This window comes from Gobio gobio, assembly GCF_949357685.1.
Source record: "Gobio gobio genome assembly, chromosome: 17".
NCBI lineage: Eukaryota > Metazoa > Chordata > Actinopteri > Cypriniformes > Gobionidae > Gobio > Gobio gobio.
In genome coordinates this window covers 50,626,480-50,650,267 of record NC_137110.1, presented here as the reverse complement: position 1 = coordinate 50,650,267, position 23,788 = coordinate 50,626,480, and the positions used below count along the sequence as shown (strand labels likewise).

General features: G+C 36.6%; 1 protein-coding gene across 1 annotated transcript; it reads right to left on the bottom strand.

The window, feature by feature from the left end:
• Positions 1-391: 391 nt before the first annotated feature.
• stmn3 (stathmin-like 3) lies at positions 392-23,788 on the bottom strand. Its single transcript, XM_079840901.1, has 5 exons — positions 23,699-23,788; positions 15,658-15,753; positions 15,392-15,570; positions 12,251-12,442; positions 392-4,627 (listed from the first exon to the last, which is right to left on the bottom strand). The coding sequence occupies exons 1-5, from the start codon at positions 23,715-23,717 to the stop codon at positions 4,568-4,570; spliced, it is 546 nt and encodes a 181-aa protein (XP_079697027.1). The 5' UTR covers positions 23,718-23,788; the 3' UTR covers positions 392-4,567.

Sequence of the window (23,788 nt, the reverse complement as noted above, 5' to 3'; positions counted from 1 at the left end):
GAAAACATTTAACCCAACTACGGGGTTAAAACAACCCAATTGCTGGGTTAAAACAACCCATTCACTGGGTTAAAACAACCCAATTGCTGGGTTTGTCCATTTTCAACCCAACTTAGGTTGTTTTTAACCCATAATTTTTTTATAGTGTATAGACAACCAAAAAACTCACAAGAGAACGTTCACAGATACTCAGAAAGACACTAAATTCCTAAACCATAAGTTAGAATAACAAAAAAAATACCAACAGCAAATATACGTGATATTATCACGTTTTGTAAATGATGTCAGAAATAAACCTGAGAGTGAAAAACATCAACAAATAAGGTCAATGAGCAGCCATCATAAACAATCATGTTTCCTTTAGATGAAGAAATGACAGAGACTCCTCGTTACGAACATGTTAAGCTTTAATCTTATTTTAAATGGTTTTCATAAATCAGTTAGCAGCGTATAGCTTAGACATTTCTCTTACAGGTCACTGAAAAACAAACAGCGACCCGTGAAATGCTCCTAAACTAACAACGTGAATGAATCATATTCTATAAAGTGCAGTGTAAATGTGGATAGAGTCATGTTTTGTTGGTTTTGTGAGATTCAGCCCTGCTAAATCACAACCAAGAGCAGAATAAATGATGTGTCATAAGGTACGATTGCACACTTTCATGCTGGTTCTGCAACGATAAGCTTGTACACGAATGGCAATCTTGGAATTTAAGCTGGTCTAAGTTGTTATTTTTAGCAGGAAGATAAGCTTCATGGCCATAAGTATGTGGGCACCTCTTTCTAATAAATGCGTTTGGCTAGTGCAATATACACAATGACATTCTGGAAATGTTGAGCCGGTTTGGAGCACGCTTGTCTGTTTCAGCAAGACAGTGTCCTTGTGACTTATGTTCCTGGATCACGATCAGCCAATCAGAATATGTGGATTTGGCTCAGGGCTGAACAACATTCTTATCAGCTAATTTGACTCTGATTTGAGCCATAATTTTTGGTGAAGGTTGGGTTACGGGATAAGGATATGACATGTTGACCCAGGAACACGTCTTAGTTAGAAAACCACACTAGGATCATCAAGAAAGTCTAGACCTTAAAGGGTTAGTTCACCCAGAAAGGACATTTCTGTCATTAATTCCTCTCCCTCATGTCCAAACCCGTAAGACATTCATTTATCTTTGGAACACAAATTAAGTATTTCTGATGAAATTCGATTAATTAACACTTCCAAGGTCCAGAAAGGCAGTAAAGACATCGTTAAAATAGTCATGTGACTCCAATGGTTCAAAGTTAATGTTATGAAGATTACTTGCGCAAAAAACAAACAAAAATAATGACTTTATTCAACAATTTTGTCATGTCTGTGCCAGTCTCCTACACTGTTGACGTAGTAAATACAGTCCAGCGCTTCTGAGATACGCCAGAACGGCGGCTCACCATTGGCCGAAGCTGATCACGTGACGCTGACGCAAGAACTGACCAAAGTCAACTGCGTAGGTGACACAGACGTGAAGACATTGTTGAATAAAGTCGTTAAGGTTGTGTTTTCCGCGCACAAACAGTATTCTCGTTGCTTCATAACATTAACGTGGAATCACTGGAGTCACATGACTATTGTAACGATGTCTTTACTGCCTTTCTGGACCTGGAGGGGTCAGAGAGCTCTCGGATTTCATCAGAAATATCTTCATTTGTGTTCTGAAGATGAACGAAGGTCTTATGGGTTTGGACATGAGGGTGAGGAATTAATGACAGGATTTTCAGTTTTGGGTGAACTAACCCGTAAAAAACTTTGGGATGAACTGGACCACTGACTCCAAGAAGAGCTTTTAGGAAGGACGAAATGCCTAATGGTGCGTTCACACCAGACGCGAATGAAGTGTTTCGCGCACGTGATTTACACGTTAAGTCAATGCAAAGACGCGAATAGATCGCGCAATTTGCGTGAATGACACCGCGCGAATTGAGCATTTGAAGCGTGATTCGCGCGAGTTGAAAAATCTGAACTTTGGCGTATATTCGCGCCGATTTAAGCAATCAGAGCTTTAGCAGCTTTCCCATCCTGTCAGATCCAGGGAAAGAATTTTTTTTAATAATACTATTTTCTAAAATGTAACAATTCTTTAATAATTGTTATAAATGTTATTTATTTTGTCATGCATTAGACCTCTATTCTAATATTAATAAAACAACCTGGTCTCATTGTGAAAATGTACCTCTGGCAACGTTTTTGCAAACCGCCAAAATACGTACCAATAAGTACATTTCTCTGCAGTTTCAAAGTGAAATGAACACTAGAGGCAGTAAAACAGCAAGCACTTTTTATCGTTTTTTTTTCCCATGTAAATGAATAAATTTTGGAGTTTGCGTCACTTAATCTGCTCCATATGCTCGGCTTTTTTTATATAATAAGTTTGCTCAGTAGCTCAGCTGGTACAGATTTGTACTTGTAATAATGAATGCTCAGGTACGAATCCCGTGAAAGACAAGTCATGATAAAAGAGCTCAAAGATGAGTTCACACAAGCTAACAAGACATGGTTACAATTGTATTTTTGTCACATTTGCTTTTGTTAACACAATCGGTTAGGTTTAGGGTTTAGTGTAGGTGTACGTTAAAAAAACAATGTCACAAAACGTCAGATTGACGCTCATCTGTTCCGGGGAAAAAACGAAGCTTTTGGCGGCACCCAGTGGACATATCACTTTGAAACTGCAGTGATATGTACATATTGGTACGTATTTTGGGGTTTGCAAAAACGTTGCCAGAGGTACATTTTCGCAATGAGACCAGGCTGTAATAAAAAATATGCTAATTCGTCTCTTGAGTTACTTCACGTCATGTTATGTTCTTCTTTGCGGCAATATCCAGATTCAAATCCAACTAGCAGCGCCTTTTTCGCTATTTAAAAAATGGCATAACTGCCATTTAGGACACATTTGAGAAAGAAACACGTCTTGACAAACATCAAACATCACAAACACAGCTCGTACAGGGGCTTGAGAAGGTGTCAACATGTAGAAGTTGACTATATTAAAAGACAATAGACAATAAAAGGTCCTACATATGCGGAATACTTTTAGCTATTTTGCTATGTTTCAGTCGGATTTTTCTTCCAAATTAAGGGGTAATGCGAATTATTCCGGCCCACCCACACTATTGGAGCCCCAGCCATCATCAACTTTCTGCATACGCCACTGTCTAGTAGTGACAACAATGAGGACAAAAGTTGTAAAAACGCTCTTTACTCAATTTGAGCTCTACATAGAGTGATTTCAGGGTGATTGGGACACTTGTTGCCATTGAGGTGCAGTGTTGGGGAAAGTTACTTTGAAAAGTAATGCATTACAATATTGCATTACTCCCTTAAAAAAAACGAATTGAGTTACTTAGTTACTTTTGTAAGAAAGGTAAAGCGTTACGTTACTTTTGCGTTACTTTTTCTCACCTGGGCTGGGCTTGTTTTTTTGCTTTGTTTTTTAATAGCAAAAAAAGTCATTTTTTAGTGCAAATGTAAAGACCTCTTCATACCAAAATTTAAATAATAAGCCTCAGGCTGAAGTAAAAATGTGCTGCCATTCTGGATAATGGAATAGGACGCAGGAGAAAAAAGATTTTCCAATAAAAACTAAAAATCTAGTAATATTTGCTCATGGTTTAACTGAATCATCGAAGGTCAGCAGCAAGACATTAGTCAATAAAGGTAGATTAAATTCATACAAATATTTGTTTTATTTAACATTTTTATATTTGAGGTTTGCATAGTATTCTGATTTTGCATTTGACTCATTTTATTCATTTTGAGGAGTACCGAATTTTTATTGTGCAAGTGAGATTAATAAATGCTCACATTTAGTCTAGAACTACAATAACCATCATGTTTACACACACACACACACCTCTGCACTTACTCTCGATTTTTCTCAACATGGGGGCAGAAGAGCTGTCAGTCAAATAAATGTGAAAAGTAATGCGTTACTTTACTAGTTACTTGAAAAAGTAATCTGATTACGTAACTCAAGTTACTTGTAATGCGTTACCCCCAACACTGTTGAGGTGACTTGGAAAAAGTGTCCCAATCACCCTGAATTCACCCTATTGAGACTACAAGCTAGCTAAAGCCGAAAAATTTAGCTTATTCGGCGTATTTTAAAAAACACTCCATGTCAGCCATTTCACAACGAGACGAGCCGCTGGCAGAAGCCCCTCCCATGACACGAATTTGCATCTGTTGTGAAGCGAATATCTCGCGCAAATGAAGCGAGTAAACTCAAAATGTTCAAGCGTCCAACTACACGTGATTTATTCGCTTAATTGGCGTCTGGTGTGAATGCACCGTAATAATGCCCAGGGTTCTGCAATGAAACATTCAAAACATTTGTGTGCTCACATACTCATGTCCACGTAGTGCATGTGGGATGATGGCATATGCTCAGACATTTATTGATAAGGTGAGTCTGATAAGGTGAGTCTGATATGACCTCTCTTAAGACAGTGTGGCCAAAGAATGAGATATTCCCCAAATGCAGTCATGACTGGACGTCTCGTGGCTCTGGGTCAAAGGTTGTCCTTATCCAGAGAGCTCGGTGTGAAGTTCCTTATTCTTACGCACTTCTGCAGCGTGAATCTCCTGACAAAGAGAATAGAGAACGTAGTCAATGTTCAATAAATAAGAATTGTTTTGCAGTAACCAGGAAGGAAACATAACTAGTTCTCTTTTAATTGACAGTAAAGTTCATTTGTAAGACTGTTACTCCAGAAAAACAACATGCAATGGGAAGTGTGGTAAGATTCAAGCCCATAGTTCATTATTTCATAAAAGTCTAAATTAGATGATATACCTAGCCCATTTTTTCATGACTACTTTTATGCATTGGCTCAGCCCCAGTGAGGGTATGAGAAAAAAAAATGGTAACACTTTAGTTTAGGCTCCAATTCTCATTATTAACTAGAGCTTATTAGTATGCATATTAGGATATTGGCTGTTTATTATTACTTATAAAGCAAATATTAATGCCTTATTCTGCATGACCATATTGTACATCCCTTAATCATACAATATAGGCAGATTTATAATCACTGAGATCCCACTGTGAGGTTCAGAGGCTTCCTCCCTCGAGAACATGTTGATTTCTATGATCTACACATGTGCATTTTAAGATGTTCTGAACGGCAAAAAATTAGATAACAACAGCTTGAACACCATGTCAGTGGGCAGATATGACTGATAAAGTTTCTCCATTTTCATCAGTGAAGACAGTAAACATATGTTTAACTGATAGTTATATGTTTTATGAATAATATTTGTAGACATGTTAATTTACTGAAGGCTAACAGGAAACTAAATTTATAAAATTTATTCACAATATGTACACATTCATTACTAATTTTATGCCCAATACAGGCTGAAAAAAGCTGAGCTTTATTATTTACTGAGAGCTACACATGGAATTATTAATTTACAATATGCACATATTCATTACTATTAATCTTATGCCTAATCTGAAGAAAACGGCTTTGTTAATATTTCTTGTTTGTTAAAGGGTTAGTTCACCCAAAAATGAAAATTCTGTCATTAATTACTTCCCCTCATGTCGTTCGACACCCGTTAGACCTCCGTTCATCTTCAGACACAAATGAAGATATTTTAGTGTAAATCTGATGCTCTGAAAGGCCTCCATTGGCTCAATGCACTTTACACTCTCAAGACCCTTAAAAGACACTAAAGACGTCGTTACAAAGTTCATCTCGCTACAGCGGTTCTACAATAACTATGAATCGGCGATAATAGTTTTTGTGCACAAAAAAACCCTAAATAATGACTTATATAGTGATGACGATTTCAAAACACGGCCTCATGAAGCTTCGAAGCGTTATGAATCAGTGAGTCGATTCAGCGGTTTGACACGCGATCCTAATCATGATTTGGCTCACTGATTCATAACGCTTCGAAGCTTCATGATGCCTTGTTTTGAAATCGTCATCACTATATAAGTCATTATTTAGGGTTTTTTTGCACACAAAAACTATTCTCGCCGATTCATAAAGTTATTGTAGAACCGCTGTAGTGAGATGGACTTTGTAACAACGTCTTTAGTGTCTTTTAAGGGTCTTGAGAGTGAACCGTGCCATTGAGCCAATGGAGGCCTTTCAGAGCATCAGATTTACACTTAAATATCTTCATTTGTGTTCTGAAGATGAACGGAGGTCTGACGGGTGTCCAACCACATGAGGGGAAGTAATTAATGACAGAATTAACATTTTTGGGTGAACTAACCCTTTAATTATATTATAAATGACATTACATAGGCCTATTTCAATTCAAAATGGCGAAATTAGACAAAAGTTTATTAATTTGCATGAATATTTTTGTAATTTGTTTAACATTTCTGACTTACAGAAGCAGCTGTCAAATATGAAATGTTTAGTTTAGCTTCATATCTCGCACTTGACGTCGAGTTGCGCAGCTAAAATTCGAGCTCAGCCTCAGCAGCTTCTGTGAACATAAAGCCCGCCTACTCTGATTTGATTGGTTTTCTCAAATATGTTGACATTGACGAGCGGTGACAGACCAATGAGAGCTCAGATCAACACACACACCTCTGCTTCTGACGTGCGCTCTGCGGATTGAAGAACACACTGATTAACACAGATTAAAAGACGGGACGAAGCCGAAGCCTCCCGCCAGTTTCATATGTTTGAAAGGTTAATCACACATTTTTTAGGGAGGCTGGACAGAAGTTTAGGGGCTGAAGCCCCCCTAAAAAAGGGGCTAGTGACGCCCAGGGAAAGCATTAGTGTTGCTTTCGTCAACGAAAAGTATGACTAAATATCGTCGTCAAAGAACCGTTATCACGTGACGAAAACGAGACGAGACGCAACGTAAATGCTAGTCATGTGACGATGACTATAATTAAATGTATAATTCAATACAGTTGAAAAAAATGAGACCAAATGTGGTTCACAAAATAAAAACTATGCTAAAATGTCTCTTCATTTTCGTTGACGGAAATGAGACGAGACGAAATGTTATAACGTTATTTCGTCTCGTTTAGTCGCGTTATTATCATCATTTTGCAGTATTTCTGTGGGTCTCATTCAGGGGCTGCATCAGGTCTAATTGACCTATCGGTAAGCCCCTCCCCTCGAACGCAGATGAGCCAATAGCAGTTGAGTATCAGTTGCGCTGGGACCGGAACTCGGACATCTTTAGGTTTCAGCGCCATAGAGAAACATTGGAAAATCCGAAGCTCTCATCGGTTTGATGGTGTTTGTGCTACAAAAATGCTCAAATGTCGTGCCTGAGGAACTGTAACACTGACTCCAGGGATCCTGAGAGGATTTTCTGTTTGTCAAACTCTTACGATTAAAGTCCCTGCTAACATACAAACCGAAATAACTAACTGTTCTCACGTCATGTAACACGGTAACTTAGGTCAAAAACACATTTCAGTGCCTCTCCATATTAAACTGGTTATATGTAAATTAATTTAATTTGAGATATGTTTAAGGTCTACATTATCTGACTCCTATTTTGATGGGTGTTATAGTCTACGAGTAGTGAAAGGAAGAGCTCGCACGCAGTTTATCGGAGTTGTTTTGCAGATACAAAGTTTACCAGTTATTAACTGCACCCTCGAAAAATCATAAGCTCAGTGTGTATGTTTGTTTACTGTTAGTTGTATGAGTGTTTTTGTGTAATTTGCTGTGTATGTTAATGGTAATGCAACGGAGAGAGAGAGTTTGTGAATGAGACGTTAATGCGCACTTCTTATGCTTTGTTTGTTCAGCTTTTACGATGATTTTTTTGGAGTGAAAAAGGACATAATAAACTTGATAAGCCATCAGTAAAGTTTGGCAATCATTCAGACGGGATATACGCTACATTCTGTGTCAATAAATAAGAATTGTTTTGCAGTAACCAGGAAGGAAACATAACTAGTTCTCTTTTCATTGACAGTAAAGTTCATTTGTAAGACTATTACTCCAGAAACACAACATGCAATGGGAAGTGTGTTAAGATTCAAGCCCATAGTTCATTATTTCATAAAAGTCTAAATTAAATGATATTCCTAGCCCATTTTTTCATGACTACTTTTATGCATTGGATCATAAAAAGTGTGTTTCAAACAAAGCAACGCCAAAGGTTCAATACCCAGGGAATGCATTAGTGTTGCTTTCGTCAACGAAAAGTATGACTAAATATCGTCGTCAACGAACCGTTATCACGTGACGAAAACGAGACGAGACGCAACGTAAATGCTAGTCATGTGACGATGACTATAATTAAATGTATAATTCAATACTGTTGAAAAAAAACAGACTAAATGTGGTTCACAAAATAAAACTTATGCTAAAATATCTCTTCATTTCCGTTGAAAATGAGACGAGACGAAATGTTATAACGTTATTTTGTCTCGTTTAGTCGCGTTATTATCATTATTTTGCAGTATTTCTGTATATAATAATATCTCTTCAAGCCCCACTTACGGCATTATTTAGAAGATGCAGCTGCGGAGAGTTAACGACAACAAACAAAGTTAAATCTGACACAGAGAAAGGGACCAATGGCCGGCCGGTCGGGGTTCATATAAGCCCTATTCGGACGGTAATTATTTCTCCTGCGATCGTAAGGTGTTTTCATAATTTACAGGGGCTAGTCAGTGATTTTATTGTCATCTTAATCCAGAATATCAGTGTGTTTTTCTCCCACCACCCGTAAAAATCCCGACTGAATAACCTACTTCAGAATTCACTGTTTATATCCTTTTTGACCCCTACAGAGCACCGTACGGTTGCGCTTCACTGTAATTTGGATGCATTTTAAAGATCTAGACTTTTTACTAGAGCCATATATTTCATCACCGCTCAGAAAAGCACGTAAACATTTGAAATGGGCCGTTATAACAATTATATATGTTAAAATAATTGCAGTCTTATGTTTACCTCATGTAAATAAGAGGCTGTATTCACTCATTCCCGCTCATTTCCATGTGGAATAAAATAAAATCCTTTATTTTGAGATGAAATACAAGACAGAAAACCATTTTAACTATAATGTGGGTCTAATTTTAAACAGATTCAAATTATAATTAGGATATTATTTTCCTATTATTAAATTAAATATGCATTTATTCTTATTCCGACATTTGGAAAAACTTTCATTACATTGAAGTGGAAAATAAAACGGAATGTGGAGAAATGCGTCCACAAAATCACAGGAAAAAACACCACAAACCTTAAGAGACATCTCAATGTTTTTATTTATTTTATTTAAATGTATGTGTGTGTACTTCTAACATGTTGGGGTGGTAAAATAAATATGTTGTACATTCAAATCATAGTGTCTTCCGTGTCTATGGATGTATTCTCGAGCCTATAAGGTAACAATAATATAATAAGATAACCTTGTTTGAAATGGGTTTGGCTAAAAGAAGATTTTGGTTTTATACTACTAGGTACTTATACTATATTGACTGGGTTAAATAGAATTGCATTACTAAAACTAGACTAAAATGTCATCAGTTTTCGTTGACTAAAACTAGACTAAAATACAATTTTCATTGACTAAAACTAGACTAAAATGTCATCAGTTTTCGTCGACTAAAACTAGACTAAAATACAATTTTCATTGACTAAAACTAGACTAAAATGTCATCAGTTTTCGTCGACTAAAACTAGACTAAAATACAATTTTCATTGACTAAAACTAGACTAAAATACAATTTTCATTGACTAAAACTAGACTAAAATGTCATCAGTTTTCGTCGACTTAAACTAGACTAAAATACAATTTTCATTGACTAAAACTAGACTAAAATGTCATCAGTTTTCAGTCGACTTAAACTAGACTAAAATACAATTTTCATTGACTAAAACTAGACTAAAATGTCATCAGTTTTCGTCGACTAAAACTAGACTAAAATACAATTTTCATTGACTAAAACTAGACTAAAATGTCATCAGTTTTCGTCGACTAAAACTAGACTAAAATACAATTTTCATTGACTAAAACTAGACTAAAATGTCATCAGTTTTCGTCGACTAAAACTAGACTAAAATACAATTTTCATTGACTAAAACTAGACTAAAATGTCATCAGTTTTCAGTCGACTAAAACTAGACTAAAATGTCATCAGTTTTCGTCGACTAAAACTAGACTAAAATACAATTTTCATTGATTAAAACCAGACTAAAATGTCATCAGTTTTCGTCGACTAAAACTAGACTAAAATACAATTTTCATTGACTAAAACTAGACTAAAATGTCATCAGTTTTCGTCGACTAAAACTAGACTAAAATACAATTTTCATTGACTAAAACTAGACTAAAATGTCATCAGTTTTCGTCGACTAAAACTAGACTAAAATACAATTTTCATTGACTAAAACTAGACTAAAATGTCATCAGTTTTCGTCGACTAAAACGACTAAAATACAATTTTCATTGACTAAAACTAGTCTAAAATGTCATCAGTTTTCAGTCGACTTAAACTAGACTAAAATGTCATCAGTTTTCGTAGACTAAAACTAGACTAAAATACAATTTTCATTGACTAAAACTAGACTAAAATGTCATCAGTTTTCGTCGACTAAAACTAGACTAAAATACAATTTTCATTGACTAAAACTAGACTAAAATGTCATCAGTTTTCAGTCGACTAAAACTAGACTAAAATGTCATCAGTTTTCGTCGACTAAAACTAGACTAAAATACAATTTTCATTGATTAAAACCAGACTAAAATGTCATCAGTTTTCGTCGACTAAAACTAGACTAAAATACAATTTTCATTGACTAAAACTAGACTAAAATGTCATCAGTTTTCGTCGACTAAAACTAGACTAAAATACAATTTTCATTGACTAAAACTAGACTAAAATGTCATCAGTTTTCGTCGACTAAAACTAGACTAAAATACAATTTTCATTGACTAAAACTAGACTAAAATGTCATCAGTTTTCGTCGACTAAAACGACTAAAATACAATTTTCATTGACTAAAACTAGTCTAAAATGTCATCAGTTTTCAGTCGACTTAAACTAGACTAAAATGTCATCAGTTTTCGTAGACTAAAACTAGACTAAAATACAATTTTCATTGACTAAAACTAGACTAAAATGTCATCAGTTTTCGTCGACTAAAACTAGACTAAAATACAATTTTCATTGACTAAAACTAGACTAAAATGTCATCAGTTTTCAGTCGACTAAAACTAGACTAAAATGTCATCAGTTTTCGTCGACTAAAACTAGACTAAAATACAATTTTCATTGATTAAAACCAGACTAAAATGTCATCAGTTTTCGTCGACTAAAACTAGACTAAAATACAATTTTCATTGACTAAAACTAGTCTAAAATGTCATCAGTTTTCAGTCGACTTAAACTAGACTAAAATGTCATCAGTTTTCGTAGACTAAAACTAGACTAAAATACAATTTTCATTGACTAAAACTAGACTAAAATGTCATCAGTTTTCGTCGACTAAAACGACTAAAATACAATTTTCATTGACTAAAACTAGTCTAAAATGTCATCAGTTTTCAGTCGACTTAAACTAGACTAAAATGTCATCAGTTTTCGTAGACTAAAACTAGACTAAAATACAATTTTCATTGACTAAAACTAGACTAAAATGTCATCAGTTTTCGTCGACTAAAACTAGACTAAAATACAATTTTCATTGACTAAAACTAGACTAAAATGTCATCAGCTTTCGTCGACTTAAACTAGACTAAAATGTCATCAGTTTTCGTAGACTAAAACTAGACTAAAATACAATTTTCATTGACTACAACTAGACTAAAATGTCATCAGTTTTCGTCGACTAAAACTAGACAAAAATAAAATAAGACTAAAATACTCAGACTTTTAGTCGACTAAAACTTGACTAGACTAAAAAGAGTATGAACGTGACTAAAACTAATAAAAACTAAAATGACAGCTCGACACAAAGACTAGACTAAAACTAAAATTAAAACAGGTCGCCAAAAACAACACTAGAATGCATGAACTAAAAAGATGAATGCCTTAAATGCAATGTAAGTTGGATAAAAGTGTCTGCCAAATGCGTAAATGTAAAATAGATCGAGTTTTCCAAGGATTTTGAGGATGTACTCCCATCACAAAACACGGGAATGGGACATTGGAGGCACCTCTACACACATGCTCTATATCACAACATACAGTAGGACCAGGAGCATCATGTATTAAGAAAGAAAGAGTATTTCATGAAAGAAACCCAGACTCACCTTCTCTCTCAGACGCTGCTTGAGAGCGTTCAGACGGGCCATGCGGTTTTCTTTGTTCAGCTCCATTTTGTGGTTGAGTTTCTCCTCGGTCATCTTGCTGTAGTTGTTGTTGACCTCCTGGGCCTTGTTGAGCACCTCCTTCTCACGCTCCCGTTTCTCCGCCAACTGCTTCAGGACCAGCTTCTCTTGGGACTACACAAAGAAGAGCAGAAAGAGAAGAAGCTTCTCTGACCTTTTGACCCTCTGCTGCTCTTGGTTTAGGGGTTGCATTGGTCATCTTCCTGGTCATAAGTGACCGGACGCCTAAAAATGTAACTTCCTCCACCCCAGTGTAAAACCAATGCAATTTACTTTCCTTCAATAATATTTTTTCTTTTTAATTTTGTATTGTGAGATTATTTGATGGTATTTTTTAATATTTATGCAATAATTATGGTCTATTTTTGCCATTGAAAATTTATATATATATATATATATATATAAAATATTAATTGTTTTTTTATTTTATTATTGCAGTATTTCAGGTTAAAATAGAGACTAGGCCTTCAAAATATTTTTTTGAAGGCATATTAGCGCCTCTTTTGGAATTATTTAAGAAATCCTGCAACCATGTGTGTAACCACTAGAGGTCTCTATGGAGAGGCTTGAGAATTCACTAGTTCTGTTTTGAACACATTTAATGATTTTTTTTAATGGATTTGAATATATATTTAAAACATCTCAAAGACTATTTATTAAAAAGTTTTAGATTTTTTTTGTTTTGTTAGAAATATAGATTTTTTTCTGTGAATTTGTGTTTTTGCAGATTTCCCATTCATTTCCTATGGTCGATCATTTATGACCGAAGACAATGAACGCTACTTTTTTTTTTTTTACGACCAATTAGCATGCTCGAATCATGACCCCAATTTTTTTTGTGTGTTTACATACCTAATGCAAGAAAAGTCAGCACGTTTCATATAATTCCGATGAAGCTGTGATTTTTAACATTTAAAATGTTTCGGTCAGAAATCATCACATCACTTCAAAACGTTCCCATGGCAATAGGGGGAAATGGCGGCTCTTGTGTCAAGTAAACGAAAAAAAATTTTGCATGAAAATGCGGGGATTATGAAATCATGCTAGCCCCGCATATTTTGCACGCGGAAATAGGCAATTTATGCGGCAAAAGTGCAGCGTATTTCAAAAAATGCGGCCCCCGCATAAATATGCGGACTTTCGCTGATTATACATTAAATCATGCGATCGCATAATCACGTTTTTCTGGAGGGACGTAATTCTCTCGACTGGAGGGGGGAAAGTACCATAATTCGAATATACTACCGGGTTTCTACTGATACAAAGCTTAATGCTAAATCACTGAAGTTACCCTTTAAGGGCACAAAAATTGTATTGTTTATTGTACCGTGATATTATTAATGAACTAATAAATGTACTAAACTGAAATGTTTAGTGTCATTCATGTTGCTTCACAGTAACCTTCACCTAATCCTTGTGGCACCATCTGATAAAACAAATAGTAAAAATTATCATTTTGAAACCTCGCCAATGATCCGAAAAACACTAACTAGCACACAAAATACCATTGGTGTACTACTTCCTCACCAGAAGTTATTTTTCACAGTAGCGCCCGCCGGAAACAGGTGGATAGAGTGAGAAGATTCTCAATTACCCCGTGCTTGAGCTTTTCATGAACATGTCTCAGTGGACCAATGCATCTGCTAAATAATTAAATGTTATTCTAGTCATCTGGATGTGTAGCTCAAGAAACACCCGGTTGACTGACTCTACTAGAAGAAGGAGGAAGTGCCCAAAAAACATGGTGCAAACTTGGTACGTTTTGTAAAGGTCATTTCACACTGGCCGCGATTTTGACGCGCGAATAATTGGCAATTTCATTCATCTTCCCCAGAACACTCTGAGGAAAACCACACGCAGTCAGTCTCCACTTCACACATTCAACTGCATATACACACCGATCAGGCATAATATTATGACCTATTATTGTGTTGGTCGCCCTGACCCGTCGAGGCATGGACTCCTCTAGCCTCCTGAAGGTGTGCTGTGGAATCTGGCTACGCTTGCCCATTTTTCCTGCTTCTTAAGGTCCTTTCACACTGGACGCGATTTTGACGCGCGAATAATTCGCGCGATGGTTTTATTTTTTTGATCAGCTGTTTGTGTAATGAGTGCTTTCACACCGAACGCGAATGTGCTGCGGCGAAAAAACAACGTTTATTTTTTTCGTTTCGTTGTCGATTTTTTTTTAACACTCGCAGCGACAGAAAAGGCTTAAACTAATCACATACAAGGAAACAAAGGTGACGAAATGTCCAGTTGATGTCAGTAGCCATTCAATCAACATTAACCTTTGCCAGGTGTCGCATTTCTCACGAGATTACAGCTGTAGTTGTGTTTACAGCTCTACAGATGCAGCTGTGTTTGCCCACTATAGGCTACAGATATTATAATCAATAAAATTATTATTATTTTTTTTTTTTATCTAATTGCGTCCGCGACTATGGAAAGTGAATGTGTTTCCGTCAGTACGACTGTGGCACTTAAATGTTTACATTGTGACTCAACTGGAAACACAGCAGCTCCGGATCGAGCCGTTCCTTTAGAGTGTGTGTGTGTGTGTGTGTGTGTGTGTGTGTGTGTGTGTGTGTGTGTGTGTGTGTGTGTGTGTGTGTGTGTGTGTGTGTGTGTGTGTGTGTGTGTGTGTGTCTCGTCAGATGCGCTGATACCGTCTCTGTCTGGAGGAGCTCCTCAAATTGTCCCACGGACATTTGAAAGTAAGTTCGGAACCGGCCATGATGAAGCTTTAGCTCCTGTAGAAGATTCGCATCCTCCCCTTCAGACTCTGTTCTTTAAGACTGGCTGCACCCAAAACCTTCTTCTCTGTCTTTTAAAGAAAATGAAAAGCTCGTCTCCACTGAATGATTACGTGTCCGTGTTTCTCAGCTGTCGCCGCGAATGTTTTGGAATGTTGGAGCTCTGAAACGTCGCAAACTCGCGTCGCGGCTGGTGTGAATGGTTTTAACGCGAACTATTCGCACACGAAATATTCGCTTTTTCGTTACGCGTCCGGTGTGAAAGGGCCTTAAGTGTGACTTTGTTTATATGTGGAAAGCATCTGACCTTCCGCCGCTCCTCGGCCGCCTCCAGCCTCCTCTGCAGCTCCCCCAGTGAAGGCTCCTTCTTCTGGGCCGGCAGAGCCAGAGTCTGGGGTCTCTCTGGAGACAGGTCAGTCGGACTCTTCAGGATGACCTCAAACGCCTGGCCAGATGCTCGCTTATTCAGTGACTTCACCTCCATATCTGTGAGGGAAGATGATGACAAATGTGTGACCAATCTTAAATGATCCTGTAGAAAAGCCTCCGGTTATTGACCGTTAAATCTCCCACCTTCAAACTGACCGAAGGTGTTGGGATGAGGCTGGGAATACAAGCAAGAGCAGATGAGAGACAACACCGACATCTCTCTCAGCTTCTCAGAGTAGGCTGGGAAAGAAAGAAAGACATATTTTAAGAACAACAGTGATATCTGTGACCACAAAACCAGTCATGAAAAAATGAGATTTGTACATCATATGAAAGGCGGATAAATTATCTCTTCATTGATGTGTGGTTTGTTAGGACAATATTTGAAAATCGCCCTTACGAAACGAAAATATTGTTGGAAAATATAATGTAATACATAAGGCGATATATTCCCATATATGGGATTTAATATTTATATTTTCCAATATACAGTCCTTCCAGAAAAATGCGGCTTTTTTTTGTGATTGTTGCGGGCAAAAATCCTTGATTATGCGGCACGTTTTCTTAAAAAATGCGATGAAAAATGCGGGATATTTATGCAATTTTATGCGATAAAATTGCGGGAACTTGCAAAAACTGCGGTTTGATGAGAAAGAGAAAAAAAGCACTACATCACAGAAAGTGCTGGAATATTTAAGTTCTCATCTTGTTTTATTGAAGACCTTAATAATGGCTCAAATTTACAAAACATTTAGTCAATCAAGTTCTGTAGCTTTACAAAAGGAATATGCTACAACTTCTGAAAAAATTAATAAATAACTTCCTGTTTTACAGATGTCGCTATACAAAACAGACATTTGAGTGCTTCCAATGCACAAAGTGCAATCTCTTAAAGGGTTAGTTCACCTAAAAATGAAAATTCTGTCATTAATGACTTCCCTTTATGTTGTTGGACACAAATTAAGATATTTTAGTTGAATTCCGATGGCTCAGAAAGGCCTCCATTGGCACAATGTACACTCTCAAGACCCATAAAAGGTAGCCTACTAAAGACGTCGTTACAAAGTCCATCTCACTACAGTGGTTCTACAATAACTTTATGAAGTGACGATAATAGTTATTGTGTGCAAAAAAAATAAAATAACGACTTATATAGTGATGACTGATTTCAAAACACAGCATCATGATGCTATGAATCATCGACTCGATTCATGATTCGGATCGCGTGTCAAACTGCTGAAATACGTGACTTTGGCGATCCAACCCGCTGAATCGACTCATTGATTCATAACGCTTCAAACCGCTGAATCGACTCATTGATTCATAACGCTTCAAACCGCTGAATCGACTCATTGATTCATAACGCTTCAAACCGCTGAATCGACTCATTGATTCATAACGCTTCAAAGCTGTGTTTTGAAATCAGTCAGCACACAGGGAAACTGCTTTGCTCTTTTGCTGTTATTTTTGTTGGCCAATGGGAGTTTGTGCTTCATCATGGTTTCACCGGTATCTATGGTTTCTCCACGGGGTTTGAAGCTTTTCGATGACGTTCGCGTCGGGTAATCACGTCACTTCAAAACGTTCCCATGGCAATAGGCGGAAATGGCGGCTCTTGTGTGAAGTAAACGCAAATTTTTCAACTTTATGCTAATATATATGACTTTTTTTGCAACGAAAATGCGGGGATTATGAAATCATGATAGCCCCGCATATTTTGCACGCGGAAATAGGCAATTTATGCGGCGAAAGTGCGGCGTATTTGAAAAAATGCGGCCCCCGCATGAATATGCGGACTTTGGCTGATTATGCGTTAAATCACGCGATCGCATAATCGCGTTTTTCTGGAGGGACTGAATATATTTAAATCATTTTGCAATATACTGCAATATATTACATATATTGTATATATGTACCATCAATATATTATAATATATTTCAAGTAACATATTGGTAAATATATTTTCCTTTCGTATCTGGAATCTGAGGGTGCAAAAAACTCCTTTAAAGTTGTCCAAATGAAGTCCTTAGCAATGCATATTACTACTAATAATACATTTACGTGAGGAAATTTACTAAATATCTTCATGGAACATGATCTTAATATCCTAATGATTTTTGCCATAACAGAAAAATTGATAATTTTGACCCATATAATGTATTGTTGGCTATTTCCACAGATAAACCCGTGAGACGCACGACTGCTGTTGAGCTCCAGGGTCATATATTTATGCATGGTGAGGAAAATACAGACACATTTGCGACTACATACTACGATCCGAGCACTTTTAACACAATTTATGTCAGATTACAAAATATTTATTGTAGCTGTATTGAAAAAGGAAACATTAAAACACTTCAGTGAGGTTAACTACAGTAGTTAACATGAATTAATGAACATCAACACAGACCGCACCCTCGACCGGATTCATGCATTATTGATCTGCTCACCACGGCACATGTCAGTAAAACAATAGTGTGAGTGTGTGTGAAGGAGAACCGTGACACCGATCCTCAAGATCAAGAAATCATAAATCACGACACTAACTATGAGTCCAAATGTGTGCATTTATGCAAAATGGGAAGAACATTAATGCTAGAGTTTTTACTGAAGCAAATGGGTTCTGAGTTTTCTGTGGCGTGTGCAGCCGAGTGTGTGTGTGTGTGTGTGTGTGTGTGTGTTCACACATGAGCTCAAAGGAAAGGTGACTTTGCAAGAGAGCTGAGATAACTCAAATCCTGCTGCATCCGCCGGATACTAGAACGGACATCATAAAGTTAATTTAAATCATAAAATTACTATTGTTTTGCTAATATGTGCATTTGCTAATAATATAACATGTTTGTTTATTGTAAATTTAACAGTGAAGCGCTGAGCTTGAATTGATATGCAGATAAAATTAACTTTTGTTAAAGGGTTAGTTCACCCAAAAATGTAAATTCTGTCATTAATGACTTACCCTCATGTGGTTGGACACCCGTCAGACCTCCGTTCATCTTCAGACACAAATGAAGATATTTTAGTGTAAATCTGATGCTCTGAAAGGCCTCCATTGGCTCAATGCACTTTACACTCTCAAGACCCTTAAAAGACACTAAAGACTAAAGTTACAAAGTCCATCTCACTACAGTGGTTCTACAATAACTTTATGAAGACGAGAATAGTTTTTGTGCGCAAAAAAACCCTAAATAACGACTTAAATAGTGATGACGATTTCAAAACACGGCATCATGAAGCTTCGAAGCATTATGAATCAGTGAGTCGATTCAGCCGCTTGGATCGCCAAAGTCACGTGATTTCAGCAGTTTGGCGGTTTGACACGCGATCCGAATCATGATTCGACTCACTGATTCATAACGCTTCGAAGCTTCATGAGGCCGTGTTTTGAAATCGTCATCACTATATAAGTCGTTATTTAGGGTTTTTTTGCGCACAAAAACTATTCTCGTCACTTTATAAAGTTATTGTAGAACCACTGTAGTGAGATGGACTTTGTAACGACGTCTTTAGTGTCTTTTAAGGGTCTTGAGAGTGTAAAGTGCATTGAGCCAATGGAGGCCTTTCAGAGCATCAGATTTACACTAAAATATCTTCATTTGTGTCTGAAGATGAACGGAGGTCTGACGGGTGTCCAACCACATGAGGGGAAGTAATTAATGACAGAATTTACATTTTTGGGTGAACTAACCCTTTAACAACAGTAATGTGCAAAAAGCTAATTTTTACAGGGAAAACTGTAATATTCTACTCTTATTAAATGCACATTGATCTTCTACTGTATAGTCTCGCACTGAACTGACCGACAGCTTTAGTGACGATAAAAGGAGCTCTTGTGTTCTGTGTAATTCAGTCACAATTTGAAGAAAAGTTTTTGTTTTTCATGAGACTTTAGCCCTATTCGACGCGCTGGGTGCTCCATTCATTTCAATGAGAAACCTTTGGCGTCAGACACAGACGCGTTGGGCATGGGAAAGTTATCGTCATGATGATCATATATTGGGTTATGATTTTGCCATTATGACATGTTGGAGTGTGATTCTCAATTTAATCAGCCAGCATCATTTTATTTACGCTATCTAGACACATTTTAACATGTAACCCAACCCCATTCCATCCCTAAACCGACCCATTTGTGTGGTATAAAACGCAGATATAACAGGCACAGTTGACTGCATGCACAATTTATTAAAAAAATACCAAGCGATTGATTTGTGTGAAGGAAATCCCCAAAAGCGATCAGCGTCTCCATCTGCAGAAGATCACGAACACATTAAATTTCAAATATTGCCGCCCGTTATGTCAGTTTTCATAGTGAAATTGCATTGGCTCTCGTTTGCCTCGTGACCAATTGCGCCATTACGTCAGCTTTGATTGTAAAATGTCATTGGCTCTCGTGTGTCTTGTGACCGAATGCGTCGTGCTAAAGTATTATTTGAATGAGATATGAATGAGTGCGTTAACGGAGCGACGGGATCTTCATCTTCTTTACATGTTCTTTACATAAAGACATCGTGTGACTTCAGAAGACTTGGAATGCAACATGAGTTAATACTTTTATACTGTTTTTGGTCAGTTTTTGCAATAAATAGATGTGACTGTACATGTATTTGCCTGTTATGTGTTTCTATATTGTTTAGGAGTGGGTAGGTTTAGGGTAGGAGTTGGGTTAGCTGCTCCAAAATATAAAAGTAACCTTTAAATATGAATAAAATATTAATAAAATCATGTATGCTTTTACAAATGCAAAGAAGAAAATGCGTCTCGATATGACGCATTGGGTAAACAACTGAAATCAATGGAGCTATCAAATAGATATAGCTGTATGAAATTCAGTCGTATCGATATCATTTTGATTGTTTTGTAGTAATAAAAATTATTTAGTTCAGTTAGAGAACAGACGCTACAATTAAAAACTGAGCTGAGCAATATAATAACAATAGCCTATACGGCGGACGATTCAGTTCCAAAGCTAAATGTAAAAGTGCCCATTTAACCCTCGTGCACTGTTGGATTTCTGCTTACATTATTATCCGGGTCAAATTGACCCTAATTGGATTCAATACAATTCCCAAAAAATCACACTATGAAAAAACACATACATTCAGGTACAAACAATTCACTTTTAATATCAATACTTTTCACACATTACAAAGAATAAATATCTGAATTTACGATTTATAAAAATACTTTTAACCACTATTTTTAAGATTGGCCCTTAGGACACTTGCCTTTATACATTTAGAACAATAATATCTTAGTCTAATAGCTGTACTTTATGGGTCAAATTGACCCACAAACAGCAAGAGTGTATACAATTTTGAGATATGCACATTTCCCAACGCATCAGCATGTTGAAACTTTGCATGCGTGTTAATGACCCTAAATGAGAAAAGGTCACACAATTTCAAGAAAAACTATGTAGGTTAGATAGTATTTCAGATAGATTGAAAAAAGAAATTATAGCTCATTTTTACCATTTGTGGCATTCAAATATTTCTCTATTGAAAAAAATGGGGAAAAGCTCATTATTTTAGCTTCATAAGTTAGTAAAAAACTAAAATAACAAAATATAACCAAGTAACGTTATTATTTGGGGTCTCTACAATTGCCTTAGAACATTAAAATATGCGGGTCAAATTGATCCGTGAACATCACGAAAGTAACAGTACATTTGTGTGTATATGTCAAAACACATCAGCGTGTTGAAACTTTGCATGCATGTTCATGACCCGAAAAAAGTCACAAAATTAAAAAAAAAAAAAAACAGAGGTTAACTGATATTTCTGACAACTTAAAAATCAAAAGGGGTCAAATTGACCCGCAACATAACAAGGGTTAAGCGAGTTTGTACTGTTCTGTTTTTGTGTTTTTCATTAAGAATAATATTAAACACACCATTCAAGCAATTTACTCCCAAATTGCTCATTCTACAGTGAAAGTATAATCCGCACGGCCACACGGGAATTCATAACGATGCGCATTATATGCAGCCTAGCGCCATTCTTCGTGAAAGATAATGATAAAAATGCGCACAGGACACAAAAACCTTGCAAAAATGATATACGATCCGCCTAATCCCGGCCAAATCACAGAGATTATCACAGGACTAATATTATCACAGGACCTCGGTGTTCGGCGAAATATGGTAGGTCATTTGCGGGGGAATTTTTATTTTACAAATTACAGACATGGCCGATTCGCACTGGATTAAGATCACAGACATTCTCTGCAATTATTACAAATCACCAGAGGTTCCCAGATAATACTAATCCCGTGCGAATTTTGTCACTTTTGTCCATTTATTAAGGAGTGTAAATGGCTAATAAGTCAATAAGTGCTCCTCTGCTGCCATCTACTGGTTATAGTGTGCATTTCATGTCTTTTAAAAATAAAAGTGCTTGTTTGCCACAAAGTGTGGTAAACTTTTAGTTTTACAAATCATCACATTAAAATTGGATAATATTTAGAGCTTTTAAGTGCTGGAAAAATGTAAAAAGCCCTTGAAAAGTGCTTGAATTTCACTCTCAAAAGGTTGAACCCTGAGATGAATAATGTAAAATACAAACCAGTAACATCATGCACTGTAAAAAATGATTGTGATTTTAACGGTATTTTACTGTAAAAATGTTACGGTGAAAAACAGTTAATTGGTTGACAGAAAGTATCCGTACTATATACGGTATTTAACTGTAATAGATCTAACCTTACATTTCATTTCATTTTACAGTAAAATACCGTTAAATTTACAGTTTTTGGAAGTGAAAAAGAACCAGTCATTGTGTAATTTACAGTGAAAAACCCGTAAATTGACATTCCCAGAATTCCCAGCGTGACACTTCGCATTTGATGTATTTTCATTGCAATAACTATGTTTCTTCTTTGTTTTTTCGAATCAGTTATGTACATTAGGGTTTTATGTTACATCTGATGTTGTTAAATTAATGTTTATTGCAATTTTTAAATGTAAGTTTTACCATGAAGGTGTTTAGTGTGTGTGTGAATGACACCGAGCAGCTTCGATATATTAGTATTGTCCTATTAAAAGCTGCTTATGATGAGCTTTGATTCATCACGTGATTCTCATCGCCACTGTGATTGGTGCTTGTCCGTATATATCAAAGATACACAACAGATATTAGTATTTCAATAGGTTGGTAATTTAACATTATTTCAGTTAATGAAACATGTGGGTTTTTTTACCGTAAATTGTTTACAGTGTGAAAATAATCATTACAATATAAACTTTTAAATTGTATGGTTTTGAACTGTAAAAGAAAACATTTTTAAACCGTAATTATTACATTATAAACCTTTAAATTAAATGGTGCTGTCCCTAAAAACCTAAAACGTTATTTTTTACGGTAAAGTTCTGGCAACCACAGCTGCCGTTTTTTTACCGTAAATTTTACGGGGATTTTTTTTACAGTGTGTGGTGATGACGCTTTCACTAGATCTCGATGTTATTAATTCTGCGGTGAATTCGAACTCTTTCTCACCGGATCTCCAGCGATGTTTAGAAACAGTGTCACGTGATTGAGATCGGCTGTAACGACTAGCGCAGTTTCGCATTTATCATTTGATGTTTCTCATGTGTAACAGAAATGGCGGCTCTTATCAGTCGGGCACGTGGTGGAGGCTCAAAATTTAGTTGCACCAACAGGAAAAAAGGGCACAAAATTTGGCCACCATTTGGTCTCAGTCTGGAGCCCTGACCCGATATAACATGCACAATATACTGAGATATATTGGAAACGAGAGCTATTTTTACTGTAATCTGATCACTATTTTACCATGTACTTACCATAGTAATAACAGTAGATTATTAAACATTTAACAGTAAATTACGCCACTGCTGCAGATGTTATCAGGCTCATTGGCTGCTCGAGGATCTTTACAAAGACAACACAAGATGATCAGACTCTACAGTGGAGGAATGATTCCCGCATGCCTTCCTGAATGTCACGGCTATAACATTGCGACACATTTTTGCCCTCCAAATGAAGCCGTGATTTTAAAGCACAACATCTGCAGTGTTGAGCATCAGCACATAATAAGTGTCGTTAAAACAGAAATGATCTGTCTATTAATGATCCCGATACCATCATGCGAGGCAAAGGACAAAATGTCATGCAAGAAGCACATGGATTCTGCAAAAATCTACTTCATCTCTGTTCCGGGTCTTACCTGAAACCGTGCTGTCCATCGTGTTGCCGGAGGAGGATGGATGCGGAGAGAGAGATGAACAGAATGAAGCGCTGAAGGAGTGACGCACAG